At 45.2% G+C, this 22,276-nt stretch overlaps 1 protein-coding gene across 1 annotated transcript in view; it reads left to right on the top strand.

Moving 5' to 3' along the window:
* Nucleotides 1–6,142: 6,142 nt before the first annotated feature.
* LOC147898605 (mechanosensitive ion channel protein 10-like) overlaps nucleotides 6,143–22,276 on the top strand; it is a 153,966-nt gene continuing 137,832 nt past the window's right edge. Inside the window, exons 1-3 of the mRNA XM_087379203.1 lie at nucleotides 6,143–7,249; nucleotides 8,003–8,176; nucleotides 8,266–8,817. Coding sequence (XP_087235329.1) covers nucleotides 6,143–7,249; nucleotides 8,003–8,176; nucleotides 8,266–8,817 — 1,833 coding nt within the window. The remainder of the gene's footprint in view (nucleotides 7,250–8,002; nucleotides 8,177–8,265; nucleotides 8,818–22,276) is intronic.

The raw sequence follows: 22,276 nt of genomic DNA, 5'->3' as shown, positions 1-22,276 counted from the left end.
GCTTGCCTCCTTGTCTTTGCATGGGTATCTCCCCACCTTGCCTCCGAGTTGGGCTTGCCTCTTCCTCGTGCCCAATGGGTTGGGTGGCCCTCAAGCCCCCTTCGTGATTGTTCAACATCCTTCTAAGGGAAGGGTTCTCTTTTTTCCACCTTGGGATTGTTTCCCTCCAAGAGATTGGGTTCTTTGTACTACGTCCTTTGGTCTAGCTCTGGTGGACCTTTGAGTCCCACTGCTCTCCAAGTGTTCCAGGATCATGCAATGTAGGATTCACTGTAAGCGTCACCTTTTCAGGACAGCAGGTTTTAGATTGGTCTTGGGTGAGTTTAGCATTGGAAGGTGACCACATATAGGAGGCCACCATTTGTGGGATAGGAGTCGCCCCCCCCACGCTCCCCCCCCTCCCACCCTGTCCTCAAAAAGAAATTATTTTCTATTATATGCTTTGATAGTCAGTCATTTGTGAAGTGCTGACAATAAAGAGAAACTAGTTGCCTTCTAGCCTGCTTCTTTGAGTTCCGGCTCACTCCTTATGGTACCTTGAGAGTAGGTGTTAGTAACTAGTGTGGAGGGCTATACAACCAACGGATTTCTTGATCCATAAGAATGTAAAGAAGGCCTATAGGCCAAGCCTTGCTGAATTGCTAATAACGCTTACATGTCTATCTGGAACCTCAACATATTGCTCCCAAATCAAGAGCAAGGTATATCTAATGTCTGTCCAAATGTTGATGAGATTAGCAGCAAGTGGGATCTACTGTCCCCCCCATCACAAGGCTGCAACCTGCTACCTAGACGTTCCAAGCTTTGATGCTGGCAATAGTCTCCTAGACATTGTCCTCCAAAGACTAGTGAGGCACTGCTTAGAGAGTGGAGTAGCCTCATGCATCTCTTGATGCATGATTGTCTCTCCACTCACGAAGGTAGCAGATGTACAATCTCTATGGTTGACAACGAGACTACCATCTTCGGAGTGAATATTCATCGAATGTGCCTTAGGCCCAAGATGATTCTAAGCAAGCACTGCCATATCCCTTGTGAAACTCCACAGGCAGTGGGAGATCGTTTTGCGAACTCGTCTTCTAATATTGGTAAGTACCATCCCTCCTCCTTTCCTCTAGCTAGGGCCAATGGGAAGTACCATGCGTTATTGGTCATAAGAAGTAAGATGGGGCCGAGTCTAGAGCCTTGACTAATCTTGGGAACCTCCTACATTACCTACCCCTTCGAGCTAGTGCCTCTCGTAGTAGGTTGTCCATGCGGCGTAACTAGTTTTAGTCATTTGCCAATGTGGACATGGTATGGAAAGAAGGGCACTTGCGCTGTACTCGTAAACTACTGTGTCCATGTGAGCCAAAAACGTTTTTTTGAGTGCCATTGGACATCTTTGAGGGGGTAACTTTTCTACAACTTGAGCCTCCACACATACTCCTTGTTATGCTCAAGTTGAATGACATGACCTCGGAAGGATCAGTGGACATTTTCCTTTAGAGGATCAGCTTTTGTATTATATTTTATTGTGTGTCATGTAAATGGTCAAAGGAATCAATGTAAAGGTCCTTGATGAGGGTGACATGGCACGGACTAGATGGGTCTAAGGCTATGGGTCTTCAATGCATTAAATGTGTAAATGTGCCTAGGGGCAAATGAATTAAATTGGATCCCAAGAGAGGGGTAAATGATGCATTTAAGAGGTACCCTAGAATGATGACATGTGGCAAACTAGATCCATCTAGGGATTTGTGGGTTTTGTGGATTAGCATGTAGGACCCTGAATGTGTGTGATAATCTTGTGAGCTTGCTGACACAAAGATAGGCTGGGAGTTCATCTCAATGCCATCGCACGTGATTTGAAAGAAAAGCTGGGATTAGTGTTTTTCTTGTATCATTTGGTATCAGAGCGGTAGGATCTGAAGCATTGGATTACTCAAACAAATTCTAAGAGCGTACAATCTAATTGATCGTCAATCGTGAAGACTACCTTTCATATCAGAATGGCACAGTGGTTACGTGATTTGTTAACCACCGTGAGGCTTACAGGACATTTTGTTGGTGATCATCGTGAGGAAGATTGTTCGTAGAAGGTCTCGTGTATTAGCTGCCCGAATCTTGGTCGTTCTGATGGTGTGGGAAAACCTGCTTTTCGGTAAGACCAGCTCCAAGAGAATTGATTGTGATCACATGCAAAGGACGATGTTCCGGTAGAGATCAGAGCTTGCTCTTAATATGGGGATTCTTGTAACGGCAGAAATATACAAGAGCCTTGGGTTTTCGGTGATACGTTGGGAAAAGCGCACGAGGGCTATAGCCGTGTTGGACAAAGGGAGCCTAGAATGAGTGATGGAAGAGCAAAAACGAGATGCTGTATTGAAAATGCTGCTACAACAAGTGGAGGCTCAAGGGGGAGCCAACATAACAAAACCCTAGGGCTAAATGCCCTAATTGGACTTAGTGTCCTAACTGACCTAGGTGGTACATGTACTAATTGCTCCTACCGCAATGCCACTTGCATCGGTTTCAAGGAAAAACGGTTTCTGGGGATCAACTATTTTTAACACCGGTCCTGAGACCACAGCTTGTTTTATGATGTTAAAACTCTCTTGTTGATTCTGTCTCCATATAAAAGGTACTTTATCTGAGGTCAGATCAGTCAATGGCGATACTATTTCAGAATATCCTTTGATATGTTTTCGATAAAATTGGACAAATCCCAAGAATGATCGCAAAGCAGTCAAACTCTGAGGGATTGGCCAAGTCAGTATCGCAGCCACTTTCTTTGGATCCATTTCTACCCCCTTAGGAGTAATAATGAATCCTAAATATTCAAGTCTTACCATACACAGTACGGTTTTCTTTTTATTTACATAAAGACTGGCTTTCTTTAAAGTACTGAATACTATTCTTAAGTATTCGTAATGCTCAGTGATACTTTTACTAAATACTAGAATATTGTCAATAAAATGTACTACAAACTTTCTGATATACGGACGTAGTAAATCGTTCATAAGATGACGAATGTAGCTGGAGCATTGGTAAGTCCAAACAGCATTACCAAAAACTCATAATGTCCAAACTTGCTTCTAAAAGCGGTTTTATGCACATCCTCGGCTCTAATACGGATCTGATGGTAGCCACATTTAAGATCTATCTTACTAAAAATTATGGCCCCATGTAACGCATCTAGCAAATCATCAATCCGAGCCATCGGATACCTGTGCCTAGTAGTGATATTATTTAATGTTGTGTAATCTATACAGAGGCGAAAAGTATCATCTTTCTTTTTTTTAAATATCACTGGCGAAGCAAAAGGTGAGAAACTGGGTTGAATCTGCCCCAGCTTGAGGTATTCTTCTAGTTGTCTTCGTACCTCCGCGTCTTTGGTAAAACTTAACCTATAGGGAGGTCTATTTACAGGTTCTGCCCCCGGGATTAGTTCAATCTTATGCTGAACATTCCGCTCTGGAGGTAACCCATAAGGTAACTCATCCCTAAAACAATCAGAGAACTCCTCTGCTATTTGATCAGCCAACTTGGCCATCTCTCCATTTTGGGTAACATCAGTGCTAGCCGAAGAACCATCAACCGGCTCTACCGATGCTGTACAAAGAAACAAAAACTCTTCTTTAGCTTTTCGAATTTTCATTACAGAAACCAACGGTCCTTGAGGTATATTTTTTTTACCTCGTAAGACATACAGCACATCATTCATCTTGAATTGATAAATGTGCTTTTTCCAATCTATGGCTGGATTCTTCCTAGAATGCCAAGCCTTACCCAGGGCTATGTCTGCATGAGTAAGCTTTGTCATTTCAAAATCAAGCTTCTCTGCATAGTCCTGAATTCGAAGCTCCAACTGGGTAACCCTTTGGTCCCATGCTTTAGTTGAACTTCCATCTGCCATTCTGTCTGTATATGCATAGTCAGATGGGCTAGTCTTTAATTTCAGCCTCTTTACAAGCTTGGAGTTAATTACATTGTGCATTGACGCTGAGTCAAACAACACAATGACATCATGATTGGCTACTTGCCCTTTCATCTTAATTAACTCCGTATCGTTAAAGGCTGTATACCCTGTTGCTGCGGGCTTTGATAGGACATTACTAGGTGCACTAGTTACTAGCTTAGCAACAGACACACATAACAAAACAAGTGCTGACCTTTGAGAAGATCCCGCTAGCTGAATCTGCATCTGTTCTGCTCTGGGACTTCCCTCTATTTCCACGTCGCATTCTGAGATCACCATCTCAGCCATCTGACAATCCTTATTTTGGTGGACAATCTTTCCACTAATGAGGCTGAAGGCATCCAAAACACAAGCCTTCTCTCCTTGCTTTTTCTCTTTGCTCTGGATTCAAAGAAGACTTCGACCAAGGCCGGGCTGCCATTGGTGTTACTTTTCTTTTCATTCCAATGGTGGTACTTGATTTAGGAGTCTCAACTGGCTTCGCCTGCTCGGCTTGAACACTATGCTATGAGACACTCCCTTTGCTAATCCACTTCTTTTTAAACCCAGTTTTCTTCGGGTACTCATACCGAGTCCCAACCTGCATAAACCCACTTGGTCTGTTCCCTTTGGCATCTTCATAGTTCAGGGCTATGGCAATTGCTTCATCTAGCGTGTTCGCATACTTAGCCCGAACTTCCATTTTAATCCGATCATTCAATCCAAAGATAAAATCTTTTACCTGGATTGACTGAGGTGGAGGTTCATAAACTTTCATTACACTTTCTCTGAACTTATCAGTGTATTCCGCCATTGATAAATTTCTCTGACGAAGGTTCCGATACTGATCCCAAGCTCGGGATGCTTCGTCAGGAGGTAAGAAGTGTTTTCTAAATTCTTTTTTAAAACTCCTCCCAAGTAGTGGATGCCACTCCATCTTTCTGCTATTTTATCCACCACCTATTTGCTGTCTCATTAAACATATGGGTGGTCTTGCGGATTTTCTTCATATCATTCATGATTTCACAAATGGCGAAAGCTTCTTCCCATTTGTGTAACTAGGTCTTTATGATATCGGAACTACGGTCAGACATACGACCAGAATAGTTTTCTGGCCTATAATTGGCAATATTAGGTACCTTAGCCCTTCTAGGCTCGACCGTATGAACACTGGTTTCAGACTCCATTGGAGATTTACCTTTCTCTTCTTGAGATGGTCTAGTAGACATACTATGAACCATTTTTCTGAGCTCAGATTGCCCTACATTTGCTTGTAACTGCTGCGCTAAAATTTGTTGCAAGGCATCCTCCAATAATGCAAACAAGTTAACCTATATAAGCTCGTTTTGTTCTTATAAACCAAGCATTATTGCCAACTACACCAAGGCTTACCCCCAAGGCCAAGTCCAAAGGTACTAGTATACCTTGTAGGGTGTATGAATCCTATGAGAGGGTACAAAAACGTGTGGATGTTTGGAGCATCCCAATCTTGTGAGTGATGCTAACAGGTGGAGAATGATCCGATAAGAAAGTACCAAGCCCTATGGGCCTAATCAACCGTATGGGCTGCAAGATAATTCCACATGTAGTGGAATCCACCCCATGCACTAGCTCACAACATCTTGTCACATTTGATCTTAAATGAAAGTGTTAAAGGATGCAAGACTCAAAATCATGTGTGTTATGTAGATAATGCACTAAGTTGAAAATAACCACGTGGCAGTATGATGTAAATAATGCATTAACTTGGCATGGACGGAAGAAAATATCATCCCATATATATGTGAAGGTCTGAAAATGACTGACGTGGCATAATATTTGTATAATTTGAGTAGGAGAAAAAATTATATCTAGGTTATGGTCAAGTTGAGGTGAGAGACTTGCTTTCATGTGTTGGGACACAGAAGTTTGAATGGCACGTTAGACACACTAGATCTGGATAAAATCTAAACATGAGAACTTGCCTGTTGTTTGTAAAATTTTACATGTTTTAATCTATGAGCCTTGAAAACGGATTTATCACATATAGCTGGAACTTTTTTGATAGTGCTGTAACATTAGAAGCACAAATTTTAGTAGGTTTGGCAGGTTCAGTAAATCCAATACAGAAAGAAAAGAAAATTACCCTTAAGTTTTTTGTTCTCTTATGTGCACAAGATAAAATGTTTGAACTTGGCTCTTTGCTGACTAACATATCTGTCTATGGTGGAGAAGTTTTCAGCTAATGCAGAGCTTGATATCAAAGATATGTTGAATCAACCTGGAATATTGGGAAGAGAGGGAAATGAAGATGCTGACTCCTCAGAACACAAGGCACTGAAAGAGCATACGGAGACAAAGCAGGACAGAGGTGACAGCATTGAAAAATGCATTGGGGATTTCGCAGAGGAAGATTTTTCATTTGTGGGAAACCCAGTAGTTTCATGCCTTGATTCTGATGCCGCTGAAGATCCTTGTGCACAAAGTAAGAAGACAATCTTCGAAGCTGATTCAATTGAAATCGCTGCTGGAAAGTATGAAATTCTGAAGGAGGATGAAACTCTTAGGCTTACAGAAGAGGATACACTTAATAATGGCAGATCCGAAGCACATGTAACCACTAGTATACAAGATATTAAGAAAAAGATACCTGGTCTCTTTGACCTTACTTTGCCTACTACTCCTGAAACTGTTGGAAATGAAACAAGTGATATTGGCAAGCAACCTGCTCCTTCTACTTATTCTAGCGATAGTGATAGCAATGAAGCTTCCTCCCCAATAATGCCCTTGCTTAGAAGGATCTCTCTCCCAGCACATGGTCGTTTGAAAACACGTTTGCAAGACCCTCCACCTCTCACGCCAGCTGTGCAAAGCCAACTCACTCATTGCAGTTCTTCTCTGCTGCGTAGAAGGGCTTCTTCGACATGGTCTGCCTTGAATGAGCAGCATAACACAAGTGTAGATGGTGGATCTTCTCGTAAGACTGTGTCTGAAGGGGTTGAAACAAATTCAGCTCAGCCAGTTTCAAGTGTTGCAGTAGATTCTTTCAATTTAAAAGCAAATGCGATTGTCCCTCTGACTTTAGATGAGGATAAGGATGCCTTGGATGATGACAACATTCCAGCCAGCAAGAAGAGGAAAACACAGGAGAACAAATGGATTATTTTCATGCAGTGGTTCAGCCTCTTTCTTCTGGTGGCATTTCTAGCTTGCTCAATGAAGATAAAATCTCTCAAAACGATAACATTTTTGGGCCTCAATTTGTGGCGCTGGGAGGTCCTCACACTTGTCGTTTTCTGTGGTCGTTTGATTTCTGGATGGATTGTACAGGTTCAACCCATCCCACCTGTTCAAGTTTAATGATTTGATGCTTTTCTTTTTTGTGGTGATATTTGTACCTATCAACAGGGATTCTGTATTCAGCCATTAGTTCATGACATGAGTAAGTTAATTAAATTTTGGTGAATAGGAATGGTATGCTGCAGCTAAAATCTCTGGAAGAGTGTGTTGTTTATGGATTAAAACCATCAATTGAATGTTTTAACAGTGGAAAAGTCTGTGAACCTTTTGTTTCAGCTATCCACTGTACTTTCAATGCTTTCGTACATAATATTGCTCCAAACAATCTCCATTACAATGTTATATAGCTGATATGTCCAACCTCTTCATCATGTTTCATTCTCATGCTGCTGTTTTGCAACTGATATTAGCTAATCCAGTCCTTCACAAATGTAAAATTTCAAAGTACAATTTTGTCCACGAATAGTTTTGCGCTTTGAGTATGTTGCCGTATTTAATCTAGTTATGGATTCATTTGCAAAGACAGAATATGACGCCTCACCTTATATTTCTGTAGTTTGCACAGTGGCAGGTTACATTGATAAGATTTTGTGATTACCTATTTTCAGACATTTTGCATAAACACACATAACAATATTAGTGATGCAAAAGAATCACATGTGTAACTTGAAATCTTGTCCTTTGTTGGCGTGTTTCCTTTGATTATTTCATGATTGTACTTTTGATTCCCCTTTAAGTCTCTGTGTTTGGGAATGATATAACAATTCCTCCCTGGTTGTGAAGGTGCTTGTCATGTTGATAGAGAAACATTATATACTGAAGAAGCGAGTTCTCTATTTTGTATATGGGTTGAGACGTTCTGTGAAGAACTGCGTATGGCTAGCTTTAGTTCTAGGTGTGTGGGAAGGGATTTTCCAGGGCTTCGAAGACAACAAGGCTGTCAGTATTCTGACAAAGGTTGGTGAAGTTTCCAACCGAAAGTCCGATTGAAGATTCTCATTTGTTGCACTGCATGTAATCTCTGTAGTTTGTTTTTCCTTTGACAGATTCTGTGGTGTTTGTTTACTGCCTCGCTATCTTGGATGGTGAAAGTTCTAGCTGTAAAAGTTGCTGCAAACAGCTTCCATCGTACTGCATATTTTGACAGGATACAAGAATGCATATTCAACCAATACCTGTTAGAGAAACTATCTGGACCTCCGACAATGGAAGGCATTGTAGATGCAGGGGTTGTTCAAGATGGATACAAAATGCAGCTCGCTCGCAGTGAAAAAAGGAAGTGGAAGAATAAGTTTGGACATTCAAGCAAGGATCAAGGTACATATAAAGCAGGTCCGCCATCAACACAAACATTAGAAAGATCCTGTAGCGCTAAAGATATGGAAGAGGGTTTAAAAAGATCACGAAAACTTCAGAGGCATATTGTTGTAGAAACTCAGGGGCACACTACTGTTGAAGTGTGTGAAGTTCCTTCCTCAGCGTGCCCAGACACACTTACATCAAGCAGGAGAAGGGCTAGCTTAAGCAGCCAAGGGCCTCTTATTGCAAGGAGCCCTATTCCAATTGAACAAGAAAAGCTTCAAGAGCTGACTTCTGATGTAAGTTGAACGCATCTACCAGCACATTACAAGGGTTTCTCGACATACTTTGTTTAATACAAATAAATATCCCTTAACAACTAAATACATGTGTGGGCAACTTCCAGAAAGAGCTATTTGCATCCGGAGTCTAGGTTTGTTTATATGTGAAATTCCTAAAACGGATGTGGGGGGGAATTCTGAATCTGACCTGAATTTTTGATTGTCAAACAAGCTTGGAGCTGCTGCACTTCCCCATCTCATCCCTCCCTCTTGCTGCCCACTCCCCACCTTCGTGCTGCCTATTCCCTCCCTCTGCCGTTTTGCCTCCCTCTCCCTGCCCTGCCTCCCTCTCCCTGCTCTCCGCTGCCCCTTCCCTGCTCCCTGCCTCTTCTCCTCTGCCCTCACCTCAGATTCCTCCCCCCTGCCCCCGCCTCACTTCCTGCACTTCGCCTCACCTTCCTGTCCCCCTCTTGCCTCCCCCCACGCCTCTTATTCTTTGCCCCCACTTTCCTTTCCTGCCTCCCTACCCTGCCATCCATTCCCTCATCACATCCCGTCCTCTCTCAGCCCATCCCTCCCTCAACCCCTCCCTCAACCCCTCCTCTCTCAGCTTCTCCCTAGCGATGGATGGAGAATTTTTTGTGTGTTTGAGCTGGCTTTTCACCTTTGATTGACGAATGAATACCCATTCAGCCAATCCTTGACCGCATCCAACGGTCGCGAGAACTTGCATATTTTTAATAGAGGAGTTGCTGTAGCTCCAAAAGGATGTGGAGTTCTAAAGCTCCACTACCCACCCTTTTCGCATGTATCCACGGGTCCCACCCACCCAGATCATAGGCCAAAGACTGGATGCTTGCTCACTCCCTGCCTTTCAGATCTTTGATTATTGGGACGAGGCTTCTTCTAGGTGGATTTTGATTCTCTTGGGGTCGCGAAGGCACTTGGCTTCAAGAGGATCATTATGTTGGGTTGTGACCCTGTAGAGGAGGATAGGCGTGTCAATTCTCTCTTCATCATATTTTTTCTTTCTTCGATAGGTTTATCACCGCCGACTTCTTGCTAAGATTGGAGCTACCTTTCGGTTGGTGCGTTGCCCTATCAGCTAGATATAGATTTAGATGCTCGTTGGGGAGAGACTAAAATGAAAATGCTTAGACTTCACAAGCAATTGTAGCTTGAATGAAGAGATTTTGGACTACCTTTTGATTAGCCTTCTTCTTTAGTGCTAGCCTTCATCATGGCTGAGTCTGCCCTTCACCTCTAGAGTGCCGATAGAAACTCAATACGAAGACTTTGTATAAATGGATGCTCAAGTATGTGTGGGTGTGTGGATTTGTATGTGTGAGAGCATATTTTTATACTATGGTCTACACCCACTGTTGGGCGCTGATGACGTCAGTGGGGATGTCATAGTAGCTAGTCCCTGCTATGCATGATGGAGTTTATGGTTTTCAACCTTGTGAGTGACTATCATGAGATTGAAACTGCACTATGTTGTGAGGATGAGTTTGGGAATGTTCCCGGATTCATCTAGGTATATGCTTCTGCCGTATTAGCGGACATGCAAATTTCACCTTGTGAAGTTTTCGTCCAAGTTGCGGCCTGCTGGTATTGTGATAATTCTTTCTATCTGAAATGGTGTGTTGCCCTATCAGCTAGATATAGATTTAGATGCTCGTTGGGGAGAGACTAAAATGAAAATGCTTAGACTTCACAAGCAATTGTAGCTTGAATGAAGAGATTTTGGACTACCTTTTGATTAGCCTTCTCCTTTAGTGCTAGCCTTCATCATTGCTGAGTCTGCCCTTCACCTCCGGAGTGCCAACAGAAACTCAATACGAAGACTTTGTATAAATGGATGCTCAAGTATGTGTGGGTGTGTGGATTTGTATGTGTGAGAGCATATTTTTATACTATGGTCTACACCCACTGTTGGGCGTTGATGACGTCAGTGGGGATGTCATAGTAGCTAGTCCCTGCTATGCATGATGAAGTTTATGGTTTTCAACCTTGTGAGTGACTATCATGAGATTGAAACTGCACTATGTTGTGAGGATGAGTTTGGGAATGTTCCCGGATTCATCTAGGTATATACCTTTTGGTTGGTCATAGAGGTCCCCCCCCCCCCCCCCCCCTTTCTTGGCTTGCCTTCTTCCGCAGGCAGAGGAAATTGGGGCTGATGGGGTTCCCAAAATTAGGGTCATTGTATCTAACCCTAGCATTTCAGATGACCATATTAATCTCCAGTGTCAAGATGGCTCTCTTTCGTAATTGCGGGCAAGCAGGACCAGTGTAGGATTTGCAAGAACCTTAGGCATTTGACTAAAAATTGCCTAAAGAAGAACAAAAGACCCAAGAAGTCTTTTGGTGTGGCTCCTCCTTCAACACGTCTTGCACGTCAAGCACTAGTTGCATGTCCCACTTGTCCATTACCAACTGCGTGTCCCGCACCTGCTTTCTCTTGTTGGATTGCGGTTAGAGTTGCCCGTCCTCCACTACCTTTAGAGTAGGAGGGGGACCGGACCTGCTTTGGTCGGGGCTAGTGATATTCCAATTATGGTCACAACTAGTGATGCCCATGACCTCTCTAGGTCACGGCTAGGGATGCCCTAGACCTAGCCTTGGATGAGGCCAATGATGGTACTTCTTCAGATCCTCTCTTAGGTCCTGGTCTTTATTCTGAGCAGCCCGCTTCCACTTCTTCTCCAATCTTGCTTCATGATTGAGAGAAGGATGTGGCTCCTGCCTCCTCATCTCTTTTGCAAGTAGGGATCTTACACATTTCGGCACCTTGCTTGCCTAAGAGGAACTCTTTTTCTCCTTTGGGTGATTTTGGAGGGATAGAGTTTGTGCTCTCTACCTTTGGTGATGTGGTTCTTAGTATTCTTTTGACATGACATCATCTACTACAGGTGTGGGGGTTATTTCCTCTGTGGATTTTTTCTCCTCTCTATTATTCTAGAAGATCTTATACAGAGGAGGGAGGTGTTTCCGCCACCAGGCTGGATAAAAATATCAAACTTGCTTTCTCCTGCTGATGAGGATTGTGAGCTGGAATTTTCAAGGCCTTAGTGGTGTACCACATTGCAGCCAAAAGCAGCTGATTCGTAGTCAGCTTTATCCAAGTGTCACTGGGGGATCTATTGACATGCTTTTTATTCAGGAACACAAGTTGGATTCTAGAGATAATGCAAAGTCAGGTAAATTGCTTTTTGGTCATACATTTTGGTCTCTTGCTTTGGGGAACCTACATTTCAGTCTCGAATTCCCTTCTTTCCCTTATGGTTCGACATGGTATCATTTCTCCTTCTAGAGCATAGTGATCATTTTGCTGATTGGGGGACATAAGGTTGGTCTTCTGAACCTTTATGCCCCTAACAATAGAGGGGATGGTGTCCTTTTTTTGACGGAACTTCACTCTTGGGCCACCATTGCAAACTCATGGATTACTGGAGATGATTTTAACATTGTGGTGTTGCACTCAGATAAAAAGAGGGAAGAGAAGGTGGCATTCACTCACTGGAGAGAGTAGCTTGGGATGCCTTCCTTTTAGTGGTAGAGATTCTTGGACAACTGATGCCTTTCATACTTTGCCTCATTCACTCGTGTTCTTGTGGTAAAAGAGGAGACTGCAGATGCCCATCCAGATTTTATGTTGATGGATGGGCATTAGACAGAGGCGGCTCGGTATGCATTGCGCTAGGGGTCTCCACCTTTGATCACTTTCCGAGGGTTATAATGATTTTTGAGCCTTATTTTAGAACCTGCTTTTACAGGATTCTAGATGCCTTGTTTGCAGAGAAGGGCCTTGTAGAGGATGTTTTGCAAATTGGGGTGTCTCATTTGCAAGGTGGATTGCCATTTCTATCACATATGGCAGCAACTCTCTCTGGTATTAGTGATTTTTATCAAACTATCGCTAGTGCCAGAAGACATGAGATTCTTAGATAGAATATTGGCCTCTGACGGCAGTTAGTTGCCTTGCAGAGGGAAGAGTAGAAACGGCTGCAGATGCTTGGGTTTAGGAGCACCTTGCTACAACAAGGGATCATAAGAAGGTTTTGCTAGATCAGAGAGCAGACTATGCCTTTCATGCAGGGGAGTCCTTTTGGATTCAGATGGAGGAAGAGAAAATAAACATTTTTTTTCTACTCTTGGCATGAGACATGGTAAAGAAAGTGGTTTTATAGTCAAATCCTTATGCCATCTTACGTATAGCTACATATTTTTATGCCTCCCTTCTCTCAAGAGATCCTGACATTGATTGGGTAGGGCATCGGATTAATTTCCTGCTTGTAGGATTGCATTTTTGCCCCCAGCAGCTGTCATGCCCCAGATCCATTTTATTCCCTCCTTGTGCCATCCAGTGTTTTGTGTAGCTTCCAATGCTTTGCGTGGTATCCTACTGGCATCCATCTTCTAATCTTGTTGAGAAAGGCCATATATTGGCAGAATGCTTCCCCTTCGAGGGGTATCATACAAGTCTCAGCCAATAGGATGGGATAGGGTGTGTGTACCTTTGACCCCTAGCTCTCCTATGAGAAGGCGTTTATGTAAAGTTTCTATTCTATTCCAGTAAGCTCTAGACAGCCGGGGTGCCTAGGCTGGACACCCATAGAGGATCTCTGTCTGTACAAGCATAGTGTATAGAAACTTTTGCATTTCCCAATTCCATAGTTGTGCCTTCTTGCACTTATTTTGGAAGATGTAGCTTTCAAACTTCCTAGAATTCTTCTCTCCACGCATGCATTCCACTTGTAGTTATCTATAAAATCCAGCCCCAAGTATTTGCTCCCCTTCGAAGTGAAATCAACCTATTTGTTGCAAGATAAAATCAACATTATTTTTGTCTTGGCTATGTTGACCTGCATATGAGAGCCATTTGAAGGAAAGGAGCAAGAAGGACCGATCCTCCCATCAGGGAGCTAAAAGACCTCAAAGCGACTGGACGTAGCAAAAAGAAATCAATGTATGAGATGTATTATTAATGAAACCACTCTTTAATTATTGCCAAAGTTGTCAAAATTTTGCAGCCATTCGAATATAAGTTTCCTTTATATAGGAGGGTGTCACCATATGAGGCTGATGTGGTGGCATAAAACTTGTGATGGAAAACTGGCGGCTGTTGGCATGTGTGACCCACTATGGTCTTTTGGCTATGGCCTTGCGGCGAACAATTGCAGCTGTCACCCTTGCGGGTCGTGTCTCTAGTCTATTGAGCATGGAGGGAAGATCTCCCACTATGATCTGTGCCTCAGTCCGCTGGCGAGTCTGCTGTATCTCTGGATCGGGTCCTCGCGTCCACCATCTCCGTAAGTCATGCTGGTCGGTGCTATGTGGCTGGAAAAACTCCGTGATCCTACTCTGAGAGTAGTATGGCTGTGTATGCTGGTCTTGCCTATCTGTCTGGAGCAATGAATCCCGGTGTCGGACGGCCTCATGAATGAAGGCTGACAAGCACCTCTGATTTGGGTAGGAAAGGAAGTTGGATAGGAGTTCGAAACCATCTCTGAAGAGGCAGTGATACCGACCTCTGATCTCATAGTACACGGGGCATCTAAAAGCGACGTGCTCCTCTCATTCAATCTCCCGATGATTGCATAGAGTGCAGAAGTGACCCTTTCTGGGTATGCCCTTTACCCGACCACCCTCAATGCGAAGGCAGTGTGATGAAACCTGGAACTGTTTGATCGATATCCTCAAGGAGTTGGGGAGGTGGATCTGTGTGTATGCTGGTGGAACAATGAAGGCCTTAGCTATAATCCACAGCCAGTGAGTGGTCTATGTGGTCTATGTAAAAGCTGAGTTTGACAGGAAGCTCTCGAGGTGCTAACCAAGTCTTGAATGTATGTAGCCGTAAGAGATCCTCTCGAATGACATGGTTCACCTCATGATATGTAAGCGGGATGGAGGGGGCCTCGATGCTATACCGGCAGGGCGGTAACCTATCTATGTGTAGCCCCAAGCTCTCAAACCATCTGCATGTGTGTGCATACCAGCACCTCTGGTCTTCCTTTGCCGCCGATGCCATGATGAGAACAAGGCCAACCAAGGGAGCCTACGTTGCCCTATGGTGTAGGAGCCACATTGTCTAATGTGGTAGAGATACTTGAAACTCCACGTCGAGCTGTAGTGGGGATCTATGAGACTGGCAATCACTATTAACTAATAGTGATGCCTTACATCGATTGAAAGTAAAGAGTGATCCCTTACATCCATTGAAACTAATAGTGATCCCTTTCATTGATTAAAAGTAAATATTACAAAACTTGCTATGTAGTGAGTACTTGTTCAACTAGCTTGTGTGCGAGCCCTAGTACTTTGTTGCAATGTTCCAAGACTTCTTTTAAGTAGCTCCCCAGTTTTGGGCTGGCTGCTCCAGTAGATTTTTCAAGCTATTTCTGCTGTCCCCATAATCTTCTCTGATGTGTGCATAAGCTCTACATTTTAGGAGTACATGCTGCTCATTTTCTACCTTCCTTGTGGGGCAGTTTTTGTAGATCCTTTCTTTTTTGGGGAAATTGGGTCTTACCCACTTGCCCCTCTCCAACTCTAGATTATGTGAACTGGTTCTTATTTTGCAGATTAGATACTTCTTAAATATTGATATGTCTTCCCCGAGGTATGTTTGCATCCCGTAGCTGTCCATCTAGTTAATTTCTTGTTTGTAGAACTGCATTTTTGTCCCTGGGGTTTGCTATAGTTTCTATAGCATTTTCTGCGTCACTATCTTCTGGACTTCACATGCATCTTCTGGTATATCAGCAGCCGTGATATCCCATGATTCCATCCACTTCATACGCTCCGTGTGCCATCCCGTGCTTTGCGCAGCTTTCATCTCCTTGTGTGGTATCCTACTGGCATCCATCTTTTCAACTTTGTTGAGGTAAACCATGAATTGATACAATGCCTCCCCTTCTAGAGGTATCATATCTTCTTCAGCCAGTAGGATGGGGTAAAGTTTCTAATCTTTCCCAGTAAATCCTAGAGAGCCCAGGTGCCCAAGCTGGACATTTGTAAAGGAATACTGTCTGCACAAGCATAGTGTATGGGAATTTTCTCATTTCCTAATTCCACAGGTGCGGCGTCCTGCTTTTATTTTGGAAGCTATATAACGCTTTCAATCCTCCCACTATTCTTCTCTCCACACATGCATTCTATTTGTAGTTGTTAGAGAGAGAGAGAGAGAAAGAAAAAGAAAGATATATTAATGTCTGCAAGAGGCCTCACGGGCCTATGAGACAAAGTGCGAATCCAAGAAGTACCTCATACAAGCCACTGAGGGCTGAAGCAAAGGGTTCACTAAGACCCTTGCTAAGAACTAAAGCTGAAAAACTGACCGAAAACAAAAGCTAAAACACTAACATGCTCAGCTAGTGAACAAAATACTAGAGTAGCAGAGTAACAGGAGCGTGTCAGGCGCTTAGGGCTAGCACTCCTAGTACGTGCTCAGGTTCCATATATCCAGGTAACCTGGTGGCACTCTGATGAGATGTGAGAAGCTCTCGTATCTATGTCTGTCGGGCTGTCTCGCAACGTGGGGGAGGGTGTGGTCTCCTCGATCTCTGGATCTGGTGTGCTACGTCAAGGGTGATGCCTCCTCTCTAGTGGTCGCCTCTGAGAAGGGATGAGATATACTGGACCTCGATCATGCGTACTCTAGGATCTCTCCGCGTCGCGCGTGGAGTGTGTGTCCCTCGTGCACCCCTACGGTTGATCCATGATGCTCTCATCTCATCAAGATCCTCTCCCTCGGCTACGCTGGCAGCTGACTCAGATGCATAGAAATCTGTGACACAAGTCTATGATGTGTTGATGGTGACCTGTGGCATCGGCCCATGCTGCTCTTTGGCCTGTCGCATTAGTGTGTCTCTTTGTCGGCGCATCTCAAGCAGGTAGAGCCCAACACAGACCTGATCGTGAAAATGTATTAATCGTGTGAGTGGGCCAAAGCCTTGTCCCTCCTGAAAGAGGCAATGGTATCGTCCTCGAATCTCATAGTAGACTGGGCAGACACAGAAAGTGTTCCTTTGTCTCGATCTCCCCCATCTGGCATAGTGTACAAGTTCCTCTGCTCTCTAGGTATTCCTGTAGCTCTCCCTACCTCGATTCGTAATTGATGTGATGAGACCCGCAGCTGACCAATGGGATCCTCAGTGCATGTGACCAAAGCCTCTAGATGTTTCTGCAGTCCCTCTGCGGAGGATGATATGAGGACCATGTCATCAGCATACAACAATATTTGCACCATCATGTCAGCTAGGAGCGAAACCCTCTCCGCCTAATCGATCGACGAAAGAAGTTATCTCGTCGATATAGAGCCCGAAGAGAGTTGGTGACAGGGGGCAGCCTTGCTTTACTCCGATGGTGCTCTCAATCCAGTCTGATATGCCTCCTGGGGCGCGTATCCTCCCTCTGACAGACTCATATAAACTCATGACCCCCCAAATCATGATGGCTGGGAGCTGTAGTTCCTGTAATCTCGTGATCAGTCGAGAGCGTGGGACAATGTCAAATGCCTTACGAAAGTCTACGAAGCAAGTGTAGACTTTCTGATGCTTCGACTTCGCCTCCTCAATAATAGCCCTCAGAGTGAAAATGTGATCCAAGATGGAGTGCTGTCTCCGAAATCCTTCTTGCCTAAGTGCTCGCTGTCCGTGGCCCTCTGTGTGACTGTTGATCTCCCTCTCTAGTACAGACCCATATATCTTAGCCAAAGTATGGCCAATCATAAGAGTATGATAGTTCCCAGTGTGCATGGGATCGCTTGCCTTGTGTATCGGTACTATGGTGGTAGTAGGTGGGAAGCCATGGCATACAGCATGATTGAACAGCTGTGCTAATATTGGGGTTAGGATCTCTTGCCCATGCGCAAAATGCTTAGTGCATAGTCCCTCATGATCCGGTGATCGTTGGTGATGAAGCCGGAGAAGGGCAGCTCGTACATTCTGCGGAGTAAACAAATGGCATGTGGTGGGCCTGGGCATAGAGGACATATCAGGTGGTGCCTCCTGGGACATCATATAGGGAGCATGCATATGTGTGCCAGACTGTGGGATTTGTGATGGGAATGGGTGACTTCCCTTCTGATAGGCCATCCAGTGATAGGATCTCCGTCACGAAAGGAACTGATCACCTTGTCCATTCTGCGCATGAGGAAAGCCCGCTTCTTACGCCGTGTCACTTGGTGTGATATCCGATGTGCCTCTGGCAGAGTCAAATGTCCCAATGCTATCTCACGTGTAAGGTGGGCTCTCATCTCTCCGCACTCATCATCAAACCATGGATTTTGAGGCATCTTCCCATCTGGAACATCACATTCCTGAGTTGCTGCATTTGCTCTTTAATGGTGTTCAGTTCCTCGTTAAAAGGTGGCTGAAACTCCCCTTCTTCCCAATGAGCACTTGCTTTGAGTTTGTCATTCTCATTTTGGAGGGCATCAACCTGGGCTTCCAATGTCTCAATTTTTGATGTCAAGTTGCTGTATTTTTTCACCCAAAGCACAGGTAATGTCCTGCATCATTTTACCTTTCTCACATACCCATTTGTTTTGCATCTCCTCTTGCCATTTCTTCATTTCATCTTGCATTTGGGCTTGAAGGTTTGAGAGCTTTCTTCTCTGGTCTCTCTCAGCTTCTTGCGTAGGCCTTCGATTTCTGTGTCTTGCATCTTGCATATCTCCTTGAGTGTTGATATGGAGGCCTTGGTGTTCGGGTCTTCTATTTTCTCCACCTTCGTCCAGATGAGGCTGTACTTCCGGTCCTTGTCACCCCTTGTTTTCTGGTCGGGTGAGCTCTCCTTTGTCCCCATAGTGTCACCACTTCTTGGTCTGATATTTTCAGATAGGCTTCTTGATAAGGTGCTAGGCGTAGATTACGAGGGATGAGGTGGGGGGGGGGGGGCTGTCTACCTAGCTAACCTTGGTGTTTTGCAGCCCAAGGTTGCTTTGCAAGCAACAACCAGGTGCTATGGGCCTCCGTGGCGGGTCAAGGCACGTCAAAGGCGGGCAGTGGCACAGTAGCAGCAGCACCAATGTCGAGGTGGAGCAGCAAGCGAGAGCGGGGGAGAGAGCAGGTAAGCGGTGCGTGGAGCCGTAGGGGCAGCGCGACAGCATGTGGGGGGGGGCTGCACGCAGCAGCACGAGCAGCAGCAGCAGAGGAGCAGACAGGGGGGAGGGAGTGCGCTAGTGGGCAGGCTAGCTGGGTGAGCAGGTCGGGGAAGTCTAGAGAGGCGGGGAGCTGCGGCATGGTGGAAGGTCACAGCATGGTGGGGGGGAGCTGGAGCTGGGGTGTGGTGTGGCGCGGCTTGGAGAGAGAGAGAGAGAGAGAGAGAGAGAGAGAGAGAGAGAGATGTATTAACGTCTGCAGGAGGCCTCACGGGCCTATGAGACAAAGTGCAAAACCAAAAGGTAACTCAAGTCTCATACAAGACACAAAGGGCTCACTAAGGCCATTGCTGAAAGCTGAAGTGCTGAGCTAGTGAACAAAATAGTAGAGTAGCAAAATAACAGAAGAGTATCAGGTGCTCAAAGCTAACGCTCCTAGTACATGCTCAGGTTCCATATATCCAGGTAACCTGGTGGCTATTTGATGACATGTGAGGAGCTCTCGTATCTGTGTCTGTTGAGCTGTCTCTCGATGCGGTGGAGGGTGTGGTCTCCTCGATCTCCGGATCCGATGGGCTACGTCAAGGGTGATTCCTCGTCTTTGGCGGTCACCTCTGAGGAGGGCTGAAGCAGACTGAACCTTGATTGTGCGTGCTCTGGTCCCTTTCCGTGTTGCACGCGGAGTGCATCTCTCTAGCATCGTGGCGGAGACTCCCACTGCTAATCTATGATGCGCTCATCTCATCAAGATCCTCTCCCTTAGCCTCACCGACAGTTGATTCAGATGCATAGAAATCTGTAACAAGTGTCGGTGCTCTATCGATCTCGGTGACCTGTGGCATCAGTCCCTATTGCTTTCTGGTCTGCCACATTAGTATATCTCTGTCGTCGCATCTCAATCAGGTAGAGCCCAACGCAGACCTTATCGGGAAAAAGGATCAGTTGTGTAAGTGGATCAAAGCCATGCCCCTCCTGAAAGAGACAGTGATATTGCCCTTGGATCTCATAGTAGACTAGGCAGACACATAGAAAATGCTCCTTTGTCTTGATCTACTCCATCCGGCATAGTGTGCAGATCCTCTGCTCTCTGGGTATGCTTGCAGCTCTCCGTGCCTCGATCCTCAACTGATGTGATGAGACTCACAATTGACCGATGGTGACCCTCAATGCATGTGAGACTCTCCTATCCTTGAGGTATTGAGGTCTGATGATGAGACCGTGCTTCAAGACCCTCAGGGAGTGGTCATGGTAGAACTAGATCTTGATGGGGAACTCCTCTCTCCCCAAAGCCCTAGATGTATGGAGTTGGAGGAGGTCCAACCGTATGATATGGTTAATCTCATCTCGTGGGATCATCTCGGGTGGTGCATCCATGCTGTATCCATGCTGTACTGAAAGGGGGGAAGTCTGTCCATCTGAATGTTGTGACTACCAAACCATGTGGATACCCGTGCGTAACATGCTGTATCAACACCGTTCTCTGCTAGTTGCCCTCGGTAATCTCCACTGGGGTAAGGCTCAGACTCTGTGGAGGAAAGTCACTGTCTGAAAGATGGCATCAAGTTGGAGAGGGGTCATGGTGAACTATGCCTATATAATCTGACGGGAGACTGGGGGCTTGCTCCAAATCATCCTGGATCCCATAATCACATGTAGCCTCTCAAATCTCTTCCACTCCGTCGCTGAAATATCACTCCCCTAGAAAGGTGATGTATACATGGGAGTTGGTCTCACCAGCGTGTGAAAAAGTCAACCCTTCGTTGGAGGGTCCTCGAAGTGTGCCTGGAAGCACCGCCTCTCTAGTCGGCGGGCCAGAGCACCCCGTCCTCGTGTGAGTCATGCCGTACCTGCATGGATCATCGTGAAACCTGGTCCAGTGAACACTACCCCCAAATATGTGCAAGACTGCACTATCTCCACTGGTTTGTCTTGGTATATGAAGCTATGGCAACAAGACATTGCTCACGAGGTGTTGAAGATCATAACCTTGGTTTTCCCAAGGTTAACTGTCAAGTCTCTCTCTCTCTCTGTAGAACATTTTTAGAGCCTCTAGATGTTTATGCAATCCCTTTGCCGAGGATGATATGAGGACTATGTCATCTGTGTACAACATAATGTGCACCATCAGCTCAGCCAGAAGTGAACCCTCTCCACCTAGGTGATCTACAAAGGAAGTGATCTCATCGATATAGAGCCCGAAGAGAGTCAGTGAGAGGGGACAGCCTTGTTTCACTCCTATAAAGCTCTCAACCTAGTCTGATGGACCTCTTGGGGAACGTATCCTCCCTCTGACGGATTCATATAGACTCATGACCCCCTAGATCATGATCTCTGGGAGTTGCAACTCCTGTAACCTCCTGATCAGGTGAGAACGTGAGACAATATCAAGTGCCTAACGAAAGTCTACGAAGCAAGTGTAGACTTTCTGATGCCTTGACTTCGCCTCCTCAGTGATAGCCCTCAAGGTGAAAATATGGTCTAGGCTGGAGTGTTGTCTCCGAAAACCTGCATGCCCAATAGCTCGCTACCCGTGACCCTCTGTGTGGCTGATCTCCCTCTCTAGTACCAACTCATATATCTTAGCAGAGTGTGGCCAATCATAAGAGTGCGGTAGTTTGCAGTGTCCATCGAATCATTTGCCTTGTGTATCGGTACTATGGTAGTGGTGCTTCAAGTAGGCAGGAAGCCATGGCATACGGCATGGTTGAACAGCTCTGCTAGGACCGGGGTCAAGACCTCCTTCTGTCCATGTGCAAAGTGCTCATTGTGTAGTCACTCATGATCTAGTGATCTCCAGTTATGAAGTTGGAGAAGAGCAGCCCGTACATTCTGTGCAGTAAACAAGTGACACGTAGTGGGTCTGGGCATAGAGGACATATTAGGTGGTGCCTGACCCGGGACAGAGAGAGCATGCATGCACAGACTGCTGGATTTGTGATGGAGATGGGGGACTTCCCCTCAGACAGGAGTCCCCATCCTGTGGTAGAATCTCTGTTACGAAAGGATCCGATCATCTCATCCATCCTGTGTATGAGGAAAGCCCGCTTCTTACACCTTGTCACTCGGCGTGAGATCCGTTGTGCCTCTGGTGAAGTCAAATTTCCCAGTGCTCGCTCCTGTGTGAGATGGGCTCTCATCTCTCTACACTCATCGTCAAACCAGTGGTTCTGGGACATATTCCCATCTCGGACACGTGCAGATCTAGTCGTGGGAAAGGATCTGGTGGCAACATCCTGTATCACTGAGACAAGGGTATCTGATGCGTGTGTGAGGTCCATGCCCTCTCCAAGGAAGACTGGAAGCTCAGACGCAAGGTGGTTCATGTACATTGGGTCGAGAGCACGATCAAAATGGATCTAAACGCAAGTA

This window comes from Dipteris shenzhenensis, chromosome 9 (genome assembly GCF_047967505.1).
Source record: "Dipteris shenzhenensis isolate YYH24624 ecotype China chromosome 9, Dip_SZ_1.0, whole genome shotgun sequence".
Classification (NCBI taxonomy): domain Eukaryota; kingdom Viridiplantae; phylum Streptophyta; class Polypodiopsida; order Gleicheniales; family Dipteridaceae; genus Dipteris; species Dipteris shenzhenensis.
This window is presented reverse-complemented; position numbering and strand designations above follow the sequence as displayed.